Consider the following 19022-nt stretch of genomic DNA (forward strand, 5'->3'; position numbering starts at 1 on the left):
ACTCACAGTTAACAGTCTTTGTATTGAGTTTGTGCTTGAAATGTACTGTAATTCTGCAAACTGTTATACATATTTCAATCAATCAATCAAAAGGGAGGGGCCTATGAAAGCGACGTTTCTAGTTATTATTATTATTATTATTTATTTTAAAATGTATTTAATTTGTCAAAACACCAGTATTCATCCCCATTAAAACTTAATTAATCACTAATTATCCACAATTAGGGACTATTGAATACTGCATATGAATATTGTTAATTTTCATGATCCGCCACTGCTGTAAAACACCCAGCAGAGTTCTGACTGCCACAGAGGAGCGCAAACTCAGCTCTTTTACAGTATCTATGTATGTAAACTGTGAAATATAATTCACATGACATGTTAACACGTCCCCACTAGTGCCTTCAGAGGAAAAACCCATGTCATAACTAACACGCAGGCTGTACATTTTGTACAAACTCCCAGCGAAGAGATAAGAAGCCATGCGTTCCTTCCAGTATAAAAGACCCTGCTGGATGCGCGCTATACAGTCAACCTGAAACCATGGCCTTCCTGTCCATCCTCTCCTGCCTTGCCTTTGTCGGCGCTGCCTATGGTGAGTACTGTACTGTACTGTACTGTAGTATACCTGTCCTATGGTGAGTATACCTGTCCTGCGTGCATGTACATTTGCTTACAAAGTACTGTACTTTTAGGCCTGAGGACGATTCTACAAATGCCTTCTAAATCCTGACAGTTTTCTGGAGAAAGAAAACCCTGTTTCTATGCCATCGTCGTTCTCAAACAATGTCATGATGCCCCAGAAATATATGTAACTGGTAATCCTGGTCAGAAATATATGTAACTGGTAATCCTGGTCACTAAAACTGCCTCCCCCTGGCCAGCCGGGGCACCTGGTGAATAACGTGTTCCTTCCACGCGCTACGTCCAACCAGGGAAAACTCCCCCCTGTCCAGGTGTAAAGGAGCAACTTGGACACTCAGGCATGAAGGAAGCATGAGTTTCAAGTCCGATTGCTCTCCCCTTGTCCCCCATATATGGGGACTAGGTTGCTCTCCCCTTGTCCCCCATATATGGGGACTAGGTTGGTCTCCCCTTGTCCCCCATATATGGGGACTAGGTTGGTCTCCCCTTGTCCCCCCATATTATGGGGACTAGGTTGGTCTCCCCTTGTCCCCCCCATATATGGGGACTAGGTTGGTCTCCCCTTGTCCCCCATATATGGGGACTAGGTTGGTCTCCCCTTGTCCCCCATATATGGGGACTAGGTTGGTCTCCCCTTGTCCCCCCATATATGGGGACTAGGTTGGTCTCCCTTGTCCCCCATATATGGGGAATAGGTTGGTGGAGGTGTGTAGAGCCCAGGATCACATTAGATGATTGACACAGGGGGGAAAATGGGTTACAAAATCGTGGGATAAAAAATATATTAAAAGATATATATATATATTATATATGTAACTGGCCACCGACCCCCATCTGAAAATATGTTGTTCCAGGTAGCTCGTAAGAGCTTGTATAGATCTGCTATTTATCAATAGCTAAAAGTTTAACATAACCCCTAAAACACCAAAAGGGGTTCCCTTACCACCCAGAAGGGGTTAAAGGACCACTTCACCACTTTTCAACCTATCTTCATATAATAGGTCCTCACTAATAATCATGATAAAATGGCAACGATTTCTTTCTACTCGGTCTGTGTCTCATAGGAGGGCTGTGGGGCAGTTCAGAAACAGTCTTCCAGTGACATCATCATTAGGCAGATTATTTTTTTTAAACAAGATTTTTTTACAAAAATGTTTAGATTTTCATTATCGTGAGAACGATGGCTTCCATTTCCGCATTGCAAACTTTTCAGGACTAGAAAGCCTGCCAGTTTCTATTAGCTTGTATTCCCCATCGATGATGTCACTGGAAGACGGTTTCTGAACTGCCCCACAGCCCTCCTTTGAGACACAGACTGAGTAGAAAAAAATTGCGCCATAATAGGTCTGCCATTAGTGAGGACCTATTATATGAAGATAGGTTGAAAAGTGGTGAAGTGGTCCTTTAAGTACAGTAATCTGAGGTACTGTATGTGTGTGTGTGTGTGTGTGTGTGTGTGTGTGTGTGTGTGTGTGTGTGTGTGTGTGTGTGTGTCTGTCAGGCTGTGGCGTTCCTGCCGTCACTCCGGTGGTCACTGGATACGCCCCGTATCGTCACGGGGAGACGGTGGTGCCTCACTCCTGGCCCTGGCAGGTCTCCCTGCAGGTACAATAACCCATTCTGACCTGAGATCAGATTCATACGAGGTTTCCACTGGACACACACTGGTCTGATGAACCCATTCTGACCTGAGATCAGATTCTAAAAATGTCAGTCGTTCTTTGATTTTTCAAAAATAGCAGACCTACAAGCCCGTGGCGCGCCACTCGGTGGCGCGCTATGAGCTTGTAGATCTGCTATTTTTCAATAGCTAAAGCATAACATGATGCTAAATTTCAGAATTTTCCTAACCCGTTCAGAATGGGATAAATAGCTACCGCTGTTTATTTTTTATTGATTGATTGATTGTAAACTTTATCGAAAATTAATTGAAGAAGATACAGACACAAGAAGGCCGTTATAGGCTTGTGTTTCCGTTGTGTCCCTTTAGGGGAAAGGGGACACACTGTGTCCCTTTAGGGGAAAGGGGACACACTGTGTCCCTTTAGGGGAAAGGGGACACAGTGTGTCCCTTTAGGGGAAAGGGGACACACTGTGTCCCTTTAGGGGAAAGGGGACACAGTGTTTCCGCTGTGTCCCTTTAGGGGAAAGGGGACACAGTGTTTCCGTTGTGTCCCTTTAGGGGAAAGGGGACACAGTGTTTCCGTTGTGTCCCTTTAGGGGAAAGGGGACACAGTGTTTCCGCTGTGTCCCTTTAGGGGAAAGGGGACACACTGTGTCCCTTTAGGGGAAAGGGGACACACTGTGTCCCTTTAGGGGAAAGGGGACACACTGTGTCCCTTTAGGGGAAAGGGGACACAGTGTTTCCGCTGTGTCCCTTTAGGGGAAAGGGGACACAGGGAGTAACAAAACCAAACAGACATAAACTAAATAGCGTTTGTATTTTGCCCTGCTGACCCTGTTCCTTTTGGGCATGGGTTTTCAACAGGTGGTCCGTGGACCACTGGTGGTCCGTGGAGGTATTGCATGTGGTCCCTGACCATGCATTTAGTAATGTAGGATTTGTTGATTTGTTTTAAATGTTCTTTCCACTAGTTGAGAAACCGTGAATTGAATGACCTGGTGACCTATGATGAGTCCATCCATGTAGTCATTTACTGACAAGATGGAGGTCAAGAAATTCAACAGAAAAAGGGAGTTAGAATCTCAAGAAGGGGGAAGTGCACCGGATTGCCTGGTTGAGTCATTATTATTATTAGGACATTTTACCAGTAGTAGTCAACGGTTGGGATGTATACACATGGGATGCATAGCAAGTGTTAACTTACAAAAGCACTAATCTTAGCCCATATCCCCACCCAACACAATAGTGGTCCCCAGGTTGATATAAATCAGGGTGGTGGTCCCTGGTTCACAATCAGTTGAAAACCCCTGCTTTAGGGGAAGGAGGGACAGGAGACAAAGACACAACAATTTTACAAAAACCCCCAACCAATAACCAATAAAAACTAGATTTTCTTTTTGTCTTATTATTATTTTTAACCTATTCTAATCTAAAAGGTCAGTATGGATTTAAAAATGTAGGTCATGTTATCAGCCAACCAGCTTTTAATGTGAATTTAAAGTTTTCGAGGGAACTGATCTTTACAACATCCCTGTCTCTGACTGTGTCCCTTCTGATGGACATGTCTGTGGGTCTATCTAGTGTGTGTGCTTCTATCTATGTGTCTATCATTTAATGGGCAATGCAAAATAAAAGAAAATATATTTTTCTAAGTCTCAGTCTAAGGTAGCCTGGCTCCAGCCCCTAAATCTCTAGCCACATTAAAAAATGATGTTCAGGCGATTTAGGGGAGTGTATGGAGTAATGGAGTGAAACAAAATGAAAAAGTTTTACTTCTATTTTCTATACGCTGAGCGAGTCTTTTCCTGTCAAAGTTCCCCTTATGTTGTTGAGACCACCGCTACCGTAGTCAAGTTTGAAGAAAAAAAGGACGATGCATTTATTCCATCATCATATTTTCTTTTATTTTTCTTTTCTACTGTGTGTGTGTGCGTGTGCGTGTGTGTGTGCGTGTGTGTGTGTGTGTGAATTCAGGATTACACCGGCTTCCACTTCTGTGGCGGATCCCTGATCAACGAGAACTGGGTTGTGACTGCTGCCCACTGCAATGTCAGGTACAGTACAGTTACAGTACAGTACAGTACAGTACAGTACAGTACAGCACAGAAGGAAACAACATGCTACCCTGTTCACGTATAAAGCACTAATTGGTAAACTACCTCTGTATTTAACTGGATTAGCTGGATCTTAATACATCATTTTAAGGTACCAGATCACAAGATAAGCTTTTGTTACCAAACACTACTACTAAATCGAGAGATACTGCCTTCAAGGTGTACAGTATGCTCCACATTTAGAGATACTGCCTTCAGGGTGTACAGTATGCTCCACATTTAGAGATACTGCCTTCAGGGTGTACAGTATGCTCCACATTTAGAGATACTGCCTTCAGGGTGTACAGTATGCTCCACATTTAGAGATACTGCCTTCAGGGTGTACAGTATGCTCCACATTTAGAGATACTGCCTTCAGGGTGTACAGTATGCTCCACATTTAGAGATACTGCCTTCAGGGTGTACAGTATGCTCCACATTTAGAGATACTGCCTTCAGGGTGTACAGTACGCTCCACATTTAGAGATACTGCCTTCAGGGTGTACAGTATGCTCCACATTTAGAGATACTGCCTTCAGGGTGTACAGTATGCTCCACATTTAGAGATACTGCCTTCAGGGTGTACAGTATGCTCCACATTTAGAGATACTGCCTTCAGGGTGTACAGTATGCTCCACATTTAGAGATACTGCCTTCAGGGTGTACAGTATGCTCCACATTTAGAGATACTGCCTTCAGGGTGTACAGTATGCTCCACATTTAGAGATACTGCCTTCAGGGTGTACAGTATGCTCCACATTTAGAGATACTGCCTTCAGGGTGTACAGTATGCTCCACATTTAGAGATACTGCCTTCAGGGTGTACAGTATGCTCCACATTTAGAGATACTGCCTTCAGGGTGTACAGTATGCTCCACATTTATGGAATAATTGTCAAAACAAATTGAAGTTGAATGTCCTTGTTTCATTTACTACTTTTAAAAGACTCTTAACTGACCTCACACTAGAGGAAGGCATACAGTATCTATGCACCTGCTTTCTGTAATATTTGGTCATAAGGTTTTATTTCTGTGTGTATGCTTGTGTATTATATTTGTCATGTATGTAAAATCATTGCTGTAAATGTCTCAATCAGTCCAGCAGCTCCCTCTGACATTCATATTCTATTCATACAGAACATGATGCAGGGGATCATTTACAAAAATGAGACCTCTAAGGGCTTTCGCTTCTAGTGATTTTTACTAGTTGACTAGTTTCCTAGTCGACTAGTTGTATAACTAGGCCTACCTATTTTCTTTAAATAATAGCTGTACATTTAAAAACGGTGTACATTGGTTACTATAACTATAATCTTGCTGATCTTGAGGCCTACAAAAATGGGGAAATAAATCTATCGACTAGTCAACTATAGTACCAACAAGGTCCACTAGTGGATATTTACTAGTCGACTAGTTGAATAGTCGACTACTAATTTAAGCACATGCTACTTCAGTCATGCTAGTGTTAAAGGACCATTTCACCACTTTTCAACCCATCTTCATATAATAGGTCCTCACTAATAATCATGAAAAAATGGCACGATTTTTTCTACTCAGTCTGTGTCTCATAGGAGGGCTGTGGGCAGTTTAGAACCCGTCCTCCAGTGACATCATCGATGGGGAATACAAGCTAATAGAAACGGCAGGCTTTCTAGTCCTGAAAAGTTGCAATGCGAAAATGGAAGCCATCGTTCTCACGATAATGACAATCTAAACATTTTTGTAAAAAATTGTTTAAAAAAAAAAATCTGCCTAATGATGATGTCACTGGAAGACGGTTTCTAAACTGCCCACAGCCCTCCTATGAGACACAGACTGAGTAGAATAAAATCGTGCCATTTTATCATGATTATTAATGAGGACCTATTATATGAAGATAGGTTGAAAAGTGGTGAAGTGGTCCTTTAAAGCCCATCGTTTCCTTTGCAACCTTCTCAGAACGACCCACCGCGTGCACCTGGGCGAGCATAGCAAGGTCTCCAAGCCTGACCACGCCCATATCCGGAATGTTGCAAAGGTACAGTATGATGTTCTGTTTCATAGGAGGGTCACATAAACATGATTTCCTTTACTGTACATTTATTATCAGGATACTCTTATCAGGCTTCAATCTTTACACTCCTCTCCTTGACCTGCTCATAATACATTCTGTCATGTCCCTGTGGGCTATTATTGGAAAATACAGTTGAAGCCATTGATTGATTGAAATATTTATTAACAGTTTGCAGAATTTACAGTACATTTCAAGCACAAACTCAATACAAAGACTGTTAACTGTGAGTGGACGATCCAATTAAGCATTACACTGGTTTACAACAGGGTCCACATTGTTCAATTCATCAAAACATTTAGAGACGTACAAACATTTAGAGACATACAAATAGACATTTCTATGTAGCTAAAGAACAGAACAGGAATTCATCATATAGGAAGCAAAATGGGAAAAGATACATATACAGTGAGGGGAAAGAGGGGGGGGGGGGGGGTGGGGTGGGGGGGATTCAGATCTTACAGAGGCCATGTGTAGCCCCCTCCGGTAGATAGATATGTCAGAAGGCGTTCTTTGTTGTACAGACATTTATTGCGTATGCCAAATGCCAAAATGCCTTGTGACGTATACCGGCTACAGTGAGAACTCATTGGCCGCATCCACTTTGGGGGGAATAAACGGGGGAAATCTTTAATCCTCTTAGTATCAGCACAATTGACTCTTTAACTGATATCATGAGCTGGACTCAAAACAGCAGATCTACATGTGGGCAGCAGCAATGCGCGTTAGCTGTTGCACGCTGAAGCTCTCTTCTCAGAATGAACTGGCTCTGCCCTGCTCTGCTAATTACCAGTGATCGAAAACACCCTTGCTCAATCAGCAGATCAGGCTTCAGCTGCTCAGAGGTTAAAGTGACCTTAGTCAATCAATCAAACATAAATCACCTCAATACTCATTGAAAACAAAGTACCGGTAAAAACACATGAAATTGACATGAAACAAAAAACATTATGAACTTCTTAACTTATGTACTTATTTATAAATTAACTTTTAATTCTGAAGGCAGCTTTTAATCTTGACGACAGCTACACCATGCACAACGTTGACTTGCCTCGTTCCTCCGATCAGGTCTTCAAGCACCCCGACTACAACCAGTACAACGTCAACAACGACATCCTCCTGATCAAGCTGGACGGCCCCGCCCAGATGGGCCGCGTCGTGTCGCCCGTGTGCGTGGCCGAGAGCGGCGACCACTTCCCCGGCGGGATGATGTGTGTGACCACTGGATGGGGCCTGACCCACCACACTGGTGAATTTATACTTTAAACACAAATGAATTAATTTTCCCCAAACACTGTCAAGTCACAAGTGTGTTTGAACACAGCAGTGTGCCCAAAGTAACACATAGCAGGTAATGCTGCAATGTGTTCCTTATCCAATTTGGTAGCACTGCAGTTAAACCATAAAGTGGCATTTCAAACATGCAAGTATATAAACATTTTTACAGACCATGGGCGTCTTTGGGGCTGAACTCGACTCCTGAAAGAACTACAGCTTCTTCTCTCCCTGGTTTCTGTTTGTGTGGCCTTTTAAAGTCTGCAGGTGCTCTTAATGAGCAGCGGCCATTTTGTGTTTTGACTCTGGGAAGTGTAGTTCTTTTGGTATGCTAAGCAAAAGCTCCACTACTGAGTTTTGACCGCACAACCACTGGATGGGGCCTGACCCACCACACTGGTGAGGGGAGGACGTTTCAGTGACCAGTTCAATTACCTAGAATAGAATAGGATGTCCCAAAGTGGAAGGTGGAGCAAACTGGTGTCTCAACCACCAATGTCTTTATCGTGAAGGGAAGTTATCGTAAGATATTCTATACTCTTGTTCGGTGTATAAGCTTCAGGGTGATTGATTTCACCCTGATCTTCTCATCAAGCATAACGAGAATTCCATATGACAAATATTTATGTTCTGCAGCTATAGCTGAAATTAAACTCAAACCCAGTAAGACCCAGAAACGATTCTACAAAGTTCTTCTAAATCCTGACAGTTTTCTGAAAAACCCTATGTTTCTGTCAGTCGTTCTCAAACATTTTCATGTCAAGGACCCCCAAGATTATAGCCTATGTAATTGGCCGCCGACCCCCATCTGAAAATATGTTGTTCCAGGGACTCCCCCCCCCCCCCCCCCCCCCGAAGCAAAGATTTGAGTTAAAATGTTCGCTCTGAAAGAATATATATTCAAAATTTGCGCCACATTTTTAGCGATTTTAGCAAAGATAGCAGATCTACTAGCTGGTAGCGCGGCACTCTGAGCTTGTAGATCTGCTATTGTCCAATAGCTAAAGTATAACACCAGAATGGGTCTGACGTGTGTTTTCTCTCCAGCTCCCGACACCCCCGCCCTGCTCCAGCAGGCTGCCCTCCCTCTCCTCTCCAACAACGACTGCAAACGTTTCTGGGGAAACAGCATCACTGACCGGATGATCTGTGCCGGAGCCTCGGGGGCCTCGTCTTGCATGGTGAGTGACCGGGAGCGATTTTACACATGAAACCATGGAGTCTGTGTGGAGTCTGCATGTTCTCCCTGTGTCCCCTAGGGTAGGTACCCTCACATGTTCTCCCCGTGTCCCCTATAGGGTAGGTACCCTCACATGTTCTCCCCGTGTCCCCTATAGGGTAGGTACCCTCACATGTTCTCCCCGTGTCCCCTATAGGGTAGGTACCCTCACATGTTCTCCCCGTGTCCCCTATAGGGTAGGTACCCTCACCAAAAACATGCAGTAATCCTGGTCACTAAACTGCCTCCCCCTGGCCAGCCGGGGCGCCTGATGGAGGGGAAAAGGAACTGGTTGGAATAACGTGTTCCTTCCACGCGCTACGTCCAACCAGGGAAACTCCCCCCTGTCAGGTGTAAAGGAGCAACTTGGACACTCAGGCATGAAGGAAGCATGAGTTCAAGTCCGTTGCTCTCCCCATGTCCCCCATATATGGGGACAAGGTTGGTGGAGGGTGTGTAGAGCCCAGGATCACATTAGATGATTGACACAGGGGTGAAAAATGGGTTACAAGATTTGGGATAAAAATATATATATTAAAAAAAAGAAACCATGGAGTCACCAAATTATGACTTGGTCTTGTCCATTTCTGTCAATTGTCTTATTTACACACCATTATAATGTTCCTATTTTGATCATGATGCCCACAAACTGAATGTCAAAGTCTCCATGTTTTCATCATAATGTGTATTACAATGATTTACTATGACACTATAGCAATATGGCATTATTAGCAACTAGTAGGCCTACTAGTGGTTCCCACATGTTTTATTTGCAAAGACCCGCTTACTGTAACTCTGAGAACACCTGTTATTCATTCATGTTTCTGGTAATATTATCTGGTATATATTAAATGTTATATTATGGGGGTCAGTAGCCTATGCATTTCAAACTGGGCATCCTTTTCAAATGGGGTCTTCCCCTGAAAATTAATTTTCAGGGCAAGACCTCCATCTCGCGCGTGCCGACTCGGCCCCCAGCCTGGTGTTACCCTAGTCAAAATATGGCCCTTGAGGAAAATTTATTGGGGAACCCTGATATATGTCCATGGCAAAACAAAATAACAAAAATGTCTTGCTTGTTGTTTCAGGGTGACTCTGGGGGGCCTCTGGTCTGTGAGAAGGCCGGAGCCTGGACCCTGGTTGGCATCGTCTCCTGGGGCAGTGGGCAGTGCAGTCCCTCCATGCCCGGTGTGTACGCCCGCGTCACCGAGCTACGGGCCTGGATCGACCAGACCCTCGCTGCCAACTAGAACATGTCATCTATATACGTATAGTTTACACGTACTATAGTGCACGATCAATAAAACAACCAATTATTCAAACATGGTGCCTCAGTGTATTTGTCCAATTGTGCCATTAATGGAGTTGGAACAACAGATGTTGCAGGAGGCGGAGGAACACACCTTAACCACACCTTCACGCCATCCTCCGACCCTCCACGCCAATCTACCCGAGCCAGTTTATACCCGCCCAACACAACCCAGCATTCCGTATCCCGCCTCCATCCCCATCACCACCACCACAGGACCAGCAGCATCTCCACTCTCCTCCATCTCCTCCTCCCTCTCTCCTCACCTCCTCCATCACCATCACCACAGGACCAGCAGCATCTCCACTCTCCTCCATCTCCTCTTCCCTCTCTCCTCACCTCCTCCATCACCATCACCACAGGACCAGCAGCATCTCCACTGCTCCATCTCCTCCTCCCTCTCTCCTCACCTCCTCCATCACCATCACCACAGGACCAGCAGCATCTCCACTCTCCTCCATCTCCTCCTCCCTCTCTCCTCACCTCCTCCTCCCTTCCTCGCAGTTCCCACGGGGGGATCACTGACCACCACACGACCCCCTCCCCAAAGACTCCATGGTCAGCGACCCCCCCCCCCCCCCCCGGAACCCACGACCCGCTCCCCCCCACTCTCCTCATCATTTCATTCATTCATTCATTCATTCATTCATTCATTCATTCATTCAATAAAATCTTTAAACCTTCCACAATGGTGTGTTCATTCCAACTAGTGAATTTGCTTATTGTCTGAATGAATACATATTGGATGAATTCTTCCTGGGGCTTCTTCCATTATAAATTGTCAAAATCTACAAAGTAAATTAGTAACCAGCTGCTAGTAACCAAATTAGTTGTCCCAGCTGCTATTCAACTGCTGAACAGCAAATAGCACTTTATTCTTGCCCCTTTGCACTTACTGCCCTTTTTTTGATGCACTTTTGCTGACTTTGCTACTACTGTATGTCATGAATTCTCTGTCTCTAGTGCCCTGTTCTTAGTCCTGTATTGAATGTTGTTGTTGTTGTGTGGTTTTGTGTGTACTTTTACTATGATCTGGCTGCAAACCAATTTCCCGCAAGGGACAATAAAGCTAACCTTGACCTTGACCTTGTAACTAAAGTTTTAAAATAATCGTATGTGGAGTAAAAGTACAATATTTGTCTCTGAGATGTAGTGGAGTAGAAGTAAAAGTACTGGAAATTGCAAATAATAATAATAATTATAATCTTTATTGTCCCGAAGGATATTCGTCTTCACAGTCTGTTCAACACCCACATCAAGAACAACACATACAGTAGCACATTACACCAAGACGATACAAAAACATGAGGTCCTATACCTATGACTGAATATTGTTTTACCGGAATGTGGATGTGAAAAAGACTTAACCCTTAACCCATTCTGACCTGTGATCAGATTCTAAAAAATGTCTTCTCCATCCTGACAGTTTTCTGAAACAGCTATGTTTCTATGTCAGTCGTTCTTTGATTTAAAAAAAAAATAGCAGACCTACAAGCTCGTAGCGCGCGCTATGAGCTTGTAGATCTGCTATTTTTTCAATAGCTAAAGCATAACATAATGCTAACACCAAAAGGGTTTCCCGCCCCAAAATGGGTTTTAACCATTACAATTACTTACTTTACTAGTGTTGAGTACACATTATTAATCTGGGGACCCACCTATAGGGGTCCCGACCCCCAGGTTGTGGAACCCTTTGGTCTAATGCGTCACCTTCCCGTTGTGTCCCAACAGGAGGCTTGTTCTTTGCCAAACAGATGAGGTCGAAGCGCTACGTGACCATGATGGATCCGTTTCAGCATCGCTACGGCAACGCGTTCACCACGCTCCTGCTGCTTCCCAGTCTGCTCAGTGACCTGCTGTGGGTGTCCTGCATCCTGGGTGCCTTGGGTCAGTCACACTTTATATGGCTCTGCTTATCATGAAAACCTGCAAAACATGTCAGTCAGTCCGTCCGTCACGCCTCGTGTCGTGACACACTCCATGTATGGCCGTCTCCATATATGAAGATCACAACACTGACCTCATAGCCATACAAGACTGGATTATCACCTATAGATCTGCATCGCTCGTAGCGCGCCACTCGGTGGCGCGCTATGAGCTTGTAGATCTGCTATTTTTCAATAGCTAAAGCACCACAATGGGTTCCCGCCCCAAAATGTGCCCTTTTTTTTCACTTGAGCACCTGCCCCTCTAAATGTCTGTGCACGCCACTGACAAATTGTGTGTATATTGTTTGTTTCTGCAGGCGGGACAGTCAGCGTGATTCTCGACCTTCACTCGGCCTACGCCATCGTCCTTTCTGCCGGTGTCGCCATCACCTACACGCTGCTGGGAGGCCTGTACTCTGTGGCCTACACCGATGTCATCCAGCTGGTCATCATCTTCATCAGTCTGGTGAGAGCAGACGTGGATGGGTATAGCCTGCAGGGTTCCAGCCTGTGTTGTTTTCGTCGACTATAAAACTAAGACGAAAAATGTTCGTCGACTACCTTTTTTCACTGACGAAAACTAAATAGAAACTACACTGTAAAAACTATGACTAGGTTTTACTCAATAAAAATGCTGTCACAGTGTGACATCTAATAACATTGAATAGAATTTAAGCTCTGAAAAATGAGTAATATTTACTAGATATTTGTAGATATTGATTTATATTTACTAACTATTTCTTTGAAATTGATTATTTTCTACTCATAATTTGACTGGATTCTGATAGAAATTGATTAAGTTTTACTCATTATTTGATTGAAATTAATTAACATTTATTATTTGTTAGAAATTGATTATTTTTTACTCATCATTTATTTGAAATTGATTTAAATTGACTAATTATTTGTTCAAAATTGATTATTTTTTACTCATCATTGGATTTAAATTGATTTAAATTTACTAATTATTAGTTTAAAATTGATTATTATTTACTCATTATTTGATTTAAATTGATTAACATTTATTAATTATTTGTTAGAAATTGATTATTTTTTACTCATCATTTATTTGAAATTGATTTAAATTTACTAATTATTTGTTTGAAATTGATTGTTATTTACTCATAATTTGATTTAAATTGATTAACATTTACTAATTATTTGTTATAAATTGATTATTTTTTACTCATCATTTCTTTGAAATTGATTTATTTTTACTTACTATTTCCTTGAAATTGAGTATTTTTTACTAATTGTGTGATTATAATTGATTTAAATTTATAATATTTTTCTTTGAAAAGTATTGTTTTAATTGATATCGCATTACTTTAAATATTTTATAAATGTAATTTTGTTACCATATATATATATATATATATACAGTATATAATCTACTCGATGTATTGAGCAGATTATACACTATGGTAACAAAAGTGACATTTATAATAATAGATTTAAAGTAATGTGATATCAATTAAAACAATCAATTTAAAAGAAAAACATTATAAATGTAAATCAATTATCACACAATTAGTAAAAAAAACTCAATTTCAAGAAATAGTAAGTAAAATAAATCAATTTCAAAGAAATGATGAGTAAAAAAAATATCAATTTCTAATAAACAAATAGGACAGAACAAATAAATATTAATAAAAAGAATAAAGTAATTTGGTGTCCATAATATTAAAACTCAGGTTTAAACATTGCAGGTACAGATGAATAAGAATACCATTGTAAATGTGTTCAACACAACTGCAGTTTACTCAAGTAAACAATGTATACATTATAAACATGGTACAATATACATTATAATTATAAACATGGTAAAATAAAACACAATAAAACCATCACACACACAATTTGATTTGACTTCTTGAAGAGGCATAGACATATTCAACAAAAAATAATAATACAACATGGTACAATAAAACCAACACACACACACACACACACACACACACACACACACACACACACACACACACACACACACACACACACACACACACACACACACACACACACACACACACACACACACACACACACACACACACACACACACTTTGACCTGTTAAAGAGGCAGACATTTTCAAGAAAAATAAATAAATATATATATATATATATAAAACAAATTACCGGGACAACCTGGGCATGTAAAAAAAAATCTAAAACACTCATGTGTTTTTGGACAAGGTGCAAAAGCCTGTCCCAATATTAAATCAAAATATGATGCCACTACCCCAAAGATATTTAGATTTTGTAGAAAAACTAAAATATTTAAGTCACCATGTGATACAGTCATTTCCTTAATGGCACATACAGTATGTATATGTTCCCTGAGCCAGGTTATTTATCAACGTTAACACTAACCCAAACCCTATGAGGGAACATAGGGCTTCTTAATCTATTTTTTTTTTTAAGGCTGTGCACCTTTGGGGTCAGCTTTAGGGAATCAAGCTCCAGCAGGACTTTCTGGAAGAACTCAAATGTATATTTGAGCTCTTTGGGATATGCCAAATTGACGACGTATGTCAATCCAATGAGTATGGCACAGGCCCTTGAAAAGTTGCCCACATTACGCACTACTTTGATGCCATCTATGACAATTTCAACTTCACTTGGACCCTCGGAGGTAGCTCTGATGCTGTAGATGGTCATCTTGGTAAGATCAAGGTCTTCTGCCACAGGGTCATCAGCATGCTAAAATTGTCAGACAGTCAAAGAGGGGAAAGTTATACATCTTTTAAAAATTTATCCCACGATTTTGTAACACATTTTTCACCCCTGTGTCAATTATCTAATGCGATCCTGGGCTCTACACACCCTCCGCCAACCTAGTGCCCATATATGGGGGACATGGGGAGAGCAACGGACTTGAACTCATGCTTCCTTCATGCCTGAGTGTCCAAGTTGCTCCTTTGCACCTGACAGGGGGAGTTTCCCTGGTTGGACGTAGCGCGTGAAAGGAACACGTTATTCCAACCAGTTCCTTTCCCCTCCCTCAGGCGCCCCGGCTGGCCAGGGGGAGGCAGTTTAGAGACCAGGATTACTGCATGTTTTTGTGAGGGTACCTACCCTAGGGGACACGGGGAGAACATGCAAACTCCACACAGAAAGGCCCTTTGGCCAACCCCGCCTCGGGTATGGGAATCGAACCCAGGACCTTCTAGCTGTGAGGCGACAGCACTACCAACTGTGCCACGTGCCCCGCAAAGAGGGGAAAGTTATAATGGAACATCTCCCAAAATGGTGCCAACACTTTGGACTGGGCCTGTCATTGCTATTTCAAATAAAGCAATCAATTTACATCCTTTATTATTTTGTATAATGTGCAAAAGCATAATGTCACTTAAAAGGGTTCTTTATACAATTTATTATGCAAAAATAGTCAATTTGCAAACCCACAATGTGGGTTACTATTGTGTAAGCCAGTAACGAGTGTTACTATTTTTGAAAAATGTTTGTTATTTAAAAACATCACATCAGTTCAACAATTCAGTGACACCATTGATGAACAGAGTCAAAATTCTAGATAAAATACATATTTTTTTCCTGCCAACTGTGTATTGATGAATATCTTACTCTACTTTCACCCTCAGGCTGGTCACCTGTCAACCAGTCTAACCAGAACTCTGACATTCGTGGGTCTAAATAATTATATAGACTTTAAACGAGGATGAGCATTTAAACCCTCTTATTTCAGAAGTAGTACTGAAAACAAAACCTTTGTTTGTCAAGAATTGCAGGGATAAATCAATGTACTATATTATGCAGTTACTAACGGGAGGTCTGACTTAAGGGCAGACCCCACCACCACCACCAAGACATGCCAGGTAGACAGAAGTCACCTGCTATATTTTAAGATGCACTTCGACTTACATCATACACTTTCAAAAGTAGTCCAGTGTCTTCTCCCAGATAAACCATCAAGCAGCAAATGATGACCTCTCTGGTCTTGTTGATGTCAGGGTTGCTTGGAGACTGAAATTACAAAAGGAAACAAAGATTCAAGTTCATAATGCAAATATTGTCCACCGATCTAAAGTTGTTGTAAACACTGATTCAAACTAAAAGTGCATCTTATTAACATATCAGGCTTATAAGGAAACCCCTATCAAAATCATTCAGGTAATATGTCACTATGTCCAATGAAAACACTTCCTGTCATTTTTCTGTCCGTTTTCTAGGACACCAGCTGACTTCAGGAGGTCATTGTTCCCAGTAAATAAAGAAAATGTATAGCACATGAGCCTACACATACACCTCCTACAACTACTACATATTGCGTACTGTATGGATTAAAGTTCCAGAGGTGCCCACCCTTTTTTGATTTGAGAGTATACTTTCAGAATGACAAGCTGCTGAAGTAGATCTACCCACCAAAGAAAATGTTATCCAATTGCTGAAAATAGTTAAACAATGTCCCTGAGTGGGATTTGGAATAGTGGCACTTGGAATGGGAAATACAGAGGGAACATTTTTAATTGGTAAGGTTTTCTTGCATATAATGTTGTAATACTACTGACATTTGTGATACAATACTTGAAAAAAAATCTATTGCATTTTGGGTTTGAGCTGACAGCCCTTTTTTGTTGTCAATTTAGTCACCTTAATACAAGTGGCAGATTATTCTTTTTATAACATTTAAATAATCACACCCATGTGAAGTGAGGGGTACTTTACCAACCCTGATCATCTTACATCATCGCAATATCATAACATAACATCATATGCCGATTTGCTCAGTGACAGACAAAACAAACATTAAACTCTGTTCATTGGCAATGGAACCAAATGTGAATATGTTAAGCAGGGAGCTTTATATGTACTGGTAGGCAACTTTTGTTAGGAAGAAGGAAGGCACTGGTCCTAAGTATTGACCTTGAAAAGTCACATCATTTCAAACCATGTTATTAAAACAGGCACTAAATTGTTAGAGTTTGCACCAGTGCCTTCCTTCTTCTACACTTACCAGTCCCAGACTGAACTTGGCTTGAGGTGCGTTGGAGCCGCTTTTGTTATGGGGGGGGCATACTTTGGTTAGACATAGCATTGGTTACACATAGCATTGGTCCGACTGGATTAAGGTTGGTGAGGGGCAGGCCGGGGTGCGTTAAGACGACCAGATAAAGGTTGGTGAGGGGTGCGTTAAGGGTTGGGAGAGGGTTACGGTTAGTTTTAGGTGTGCTGCCCCTTGGGAGGTTAGGGTTTAGGTGTGCTGCCCCTTGGGGAGGTTAGGGTTAGGGTGAGGGTTTGAGATATCGGACCAATGGTATGTCTAGCCAGACTAGTTTCCCCGTTTCCACTTTGTATGAGAAGCTACTATATGATCCGGGTTGTAGATTAATCTTTAAATCCAACCTGCATCATACAGTCGTATCTCATAGTAGTATGATCACAAAATGCTTGAAATAAAATAGCAAATATAATAATCAAAGAGTATTTGAACAATACCATGAGTAGTATGGCCTGTAACTTCACCCCCATGGCTCCACCCTTGGTGTTGAAGAGGTCCATTAGACTAGGAGTGTACTCGTCGAGCTTGGACATGAATGTTGATTCAAGGGACACCGTTGTTATCCTCAGGAACTCATCCACGATCTGAAAGACAAAACAATGGAACTATCTTACCTAAACATACAATACCATTTTATGAACTCCATTTATGCGGATAGCTAAATCATCTGACCATACTGTGTGTGTGTGTGTGTGTGTGTGTGTTTTCACATTTACTTAATGATTTTAAATTAGTATTGTTATAACTGTACAATTACACATGTACATTTGCACAACAATCTGCTAATATTTCTAATTAGGATGCACTTGTAACTCACATGAGGTATTTCAAATAGAGCAGGCCATCTGGCTTTGAGGTCCTCCATGCTGGGTGACTTGTTGATGATTTCTTGTCTTCGATGTGCGAATGTCTTTGTCATTTTTTCTTTTATCAATGTCTTATTGTCTCTTTTCATTACTTCACTAAGCAACTGAATCCTCTCTTCTTCTTGACTTTTTTCATCCTCACCTGCCGGGTATGGAGGGAGGAAGTTCAATGCAAAGTATTTTTGGCTTGAACATTTAAAGGGATATTTCCTTTCCTACTCAGTCTTATGTGAACACCCCAGACAGTTTTTAAGTTGCTTGATTCAGTATTTAGATATTTCATATAAAGTTTTGCTGCCCTGCACTGTCTGGTGTGGTCACATAAGCCTGAGTAGATGATAAAATGACAATCAAAAGATAAAGTGAAATATCCCTTTAACCTTTATCAAATGGCTACAGGAACTGTGTCAAGCCTGGCGCAAAATCAATAAGTTGAAGTGTAAATCTAGGACTCATAATGATGTACCGTGCATGTTCAAACCACATATAATTTAACATTATTTTAGATGGGGGTCTGCGGTCCAATGTACATTCATGTGGGGGTCTTTGACAGGAATGGTTTGAGAACCACTGAATTGCATGTACATTATACATTACATACCTATTGATATGATTCAGTCAGTAGTTTAACCAGGAACCCTGCTCCTGGAATCCTGGAAACTGCATCTGAAGAGATATTTAGATGAACTTTTTCAGTGTAATCAATACTATTGTATACACATAACAGGGTACATACATAGCAGTGTTTCCTGTGTGTTATTATGTGGCCACCATGCAATCATAATGGGGGTTCCAGATGGTCCCCAGCTAATTGATGGAAAGCTGGCAACCAAATTGACCCTTGTAGATCAAATGGATGAGTAAGGGTCAGTTTGGTTTCTTTATACACTCAATTAGAATTACATTTTTGAGGGGTGCTAGCCTTTAGTTAGTCTTTAGTTCAATGTTTGTTTTGCAAACGCCATTGACAATGAAGGGAAAATTTACATCATAA

At 41.5% G+C, this 19022-nt stretch overlaps 2 protein-coding genes across 2 annotated transcripts in view; both read left to right on the forward strand.

Annotated features, from left to right (window-relative positions):
• LOC310864617 (high-affinity choline transporter 1-like) overlaps positions 1-19022 on the forward strand; it is a gene marked incomplete at both ends in the record, with an annotated part of 45062 nt that overhangs the window by 8365 nt on the left and 17675 nt on the right. Inside the window, 2 exons of the mRNA XM_083773305.1 lie at positions 11946-12101; positions 12460-12608. Coding sequence (XP_083629431.1) covers positions 11946-12101; positions 12460-12608 — 305 coding nt within the window. The remainder of the gene's footprint in view (positions 1-11945; positions 12102-12459; positions 12609-19022) is intronic.
• LOC310863923 (chymotrypsin A-like) lies at positions 544-10155 on the forward strand (the record flags this gene model as incomplete). Its single annotated transcript, XM_083772458.1, has 7 exons — positions 544-595; positions 2147-2250; positions 4244-4323; positions 6300-6378; positions 7480-7660; positions 8734-8867; positions 9994-10155. The coding sequence occupies 7 exons, from the start codon at positions 544-546 to the stop codon at positions 10153-10155; spliced, it is 792 nt and encodes a 263-aa protein (XP_083628584.1).

This window comes from Protomyctophum parallelum (assembly GCF_964188405.1).
Source record: "Protomyctophum parallelum genome assembly, chromosome: 9".
NCBI lineage: Eukaryota > Metazoa > Chordata > Actinopteri > Myctophiformes > Myctophidae > Protomyctophum > Protomyctophum parallelum.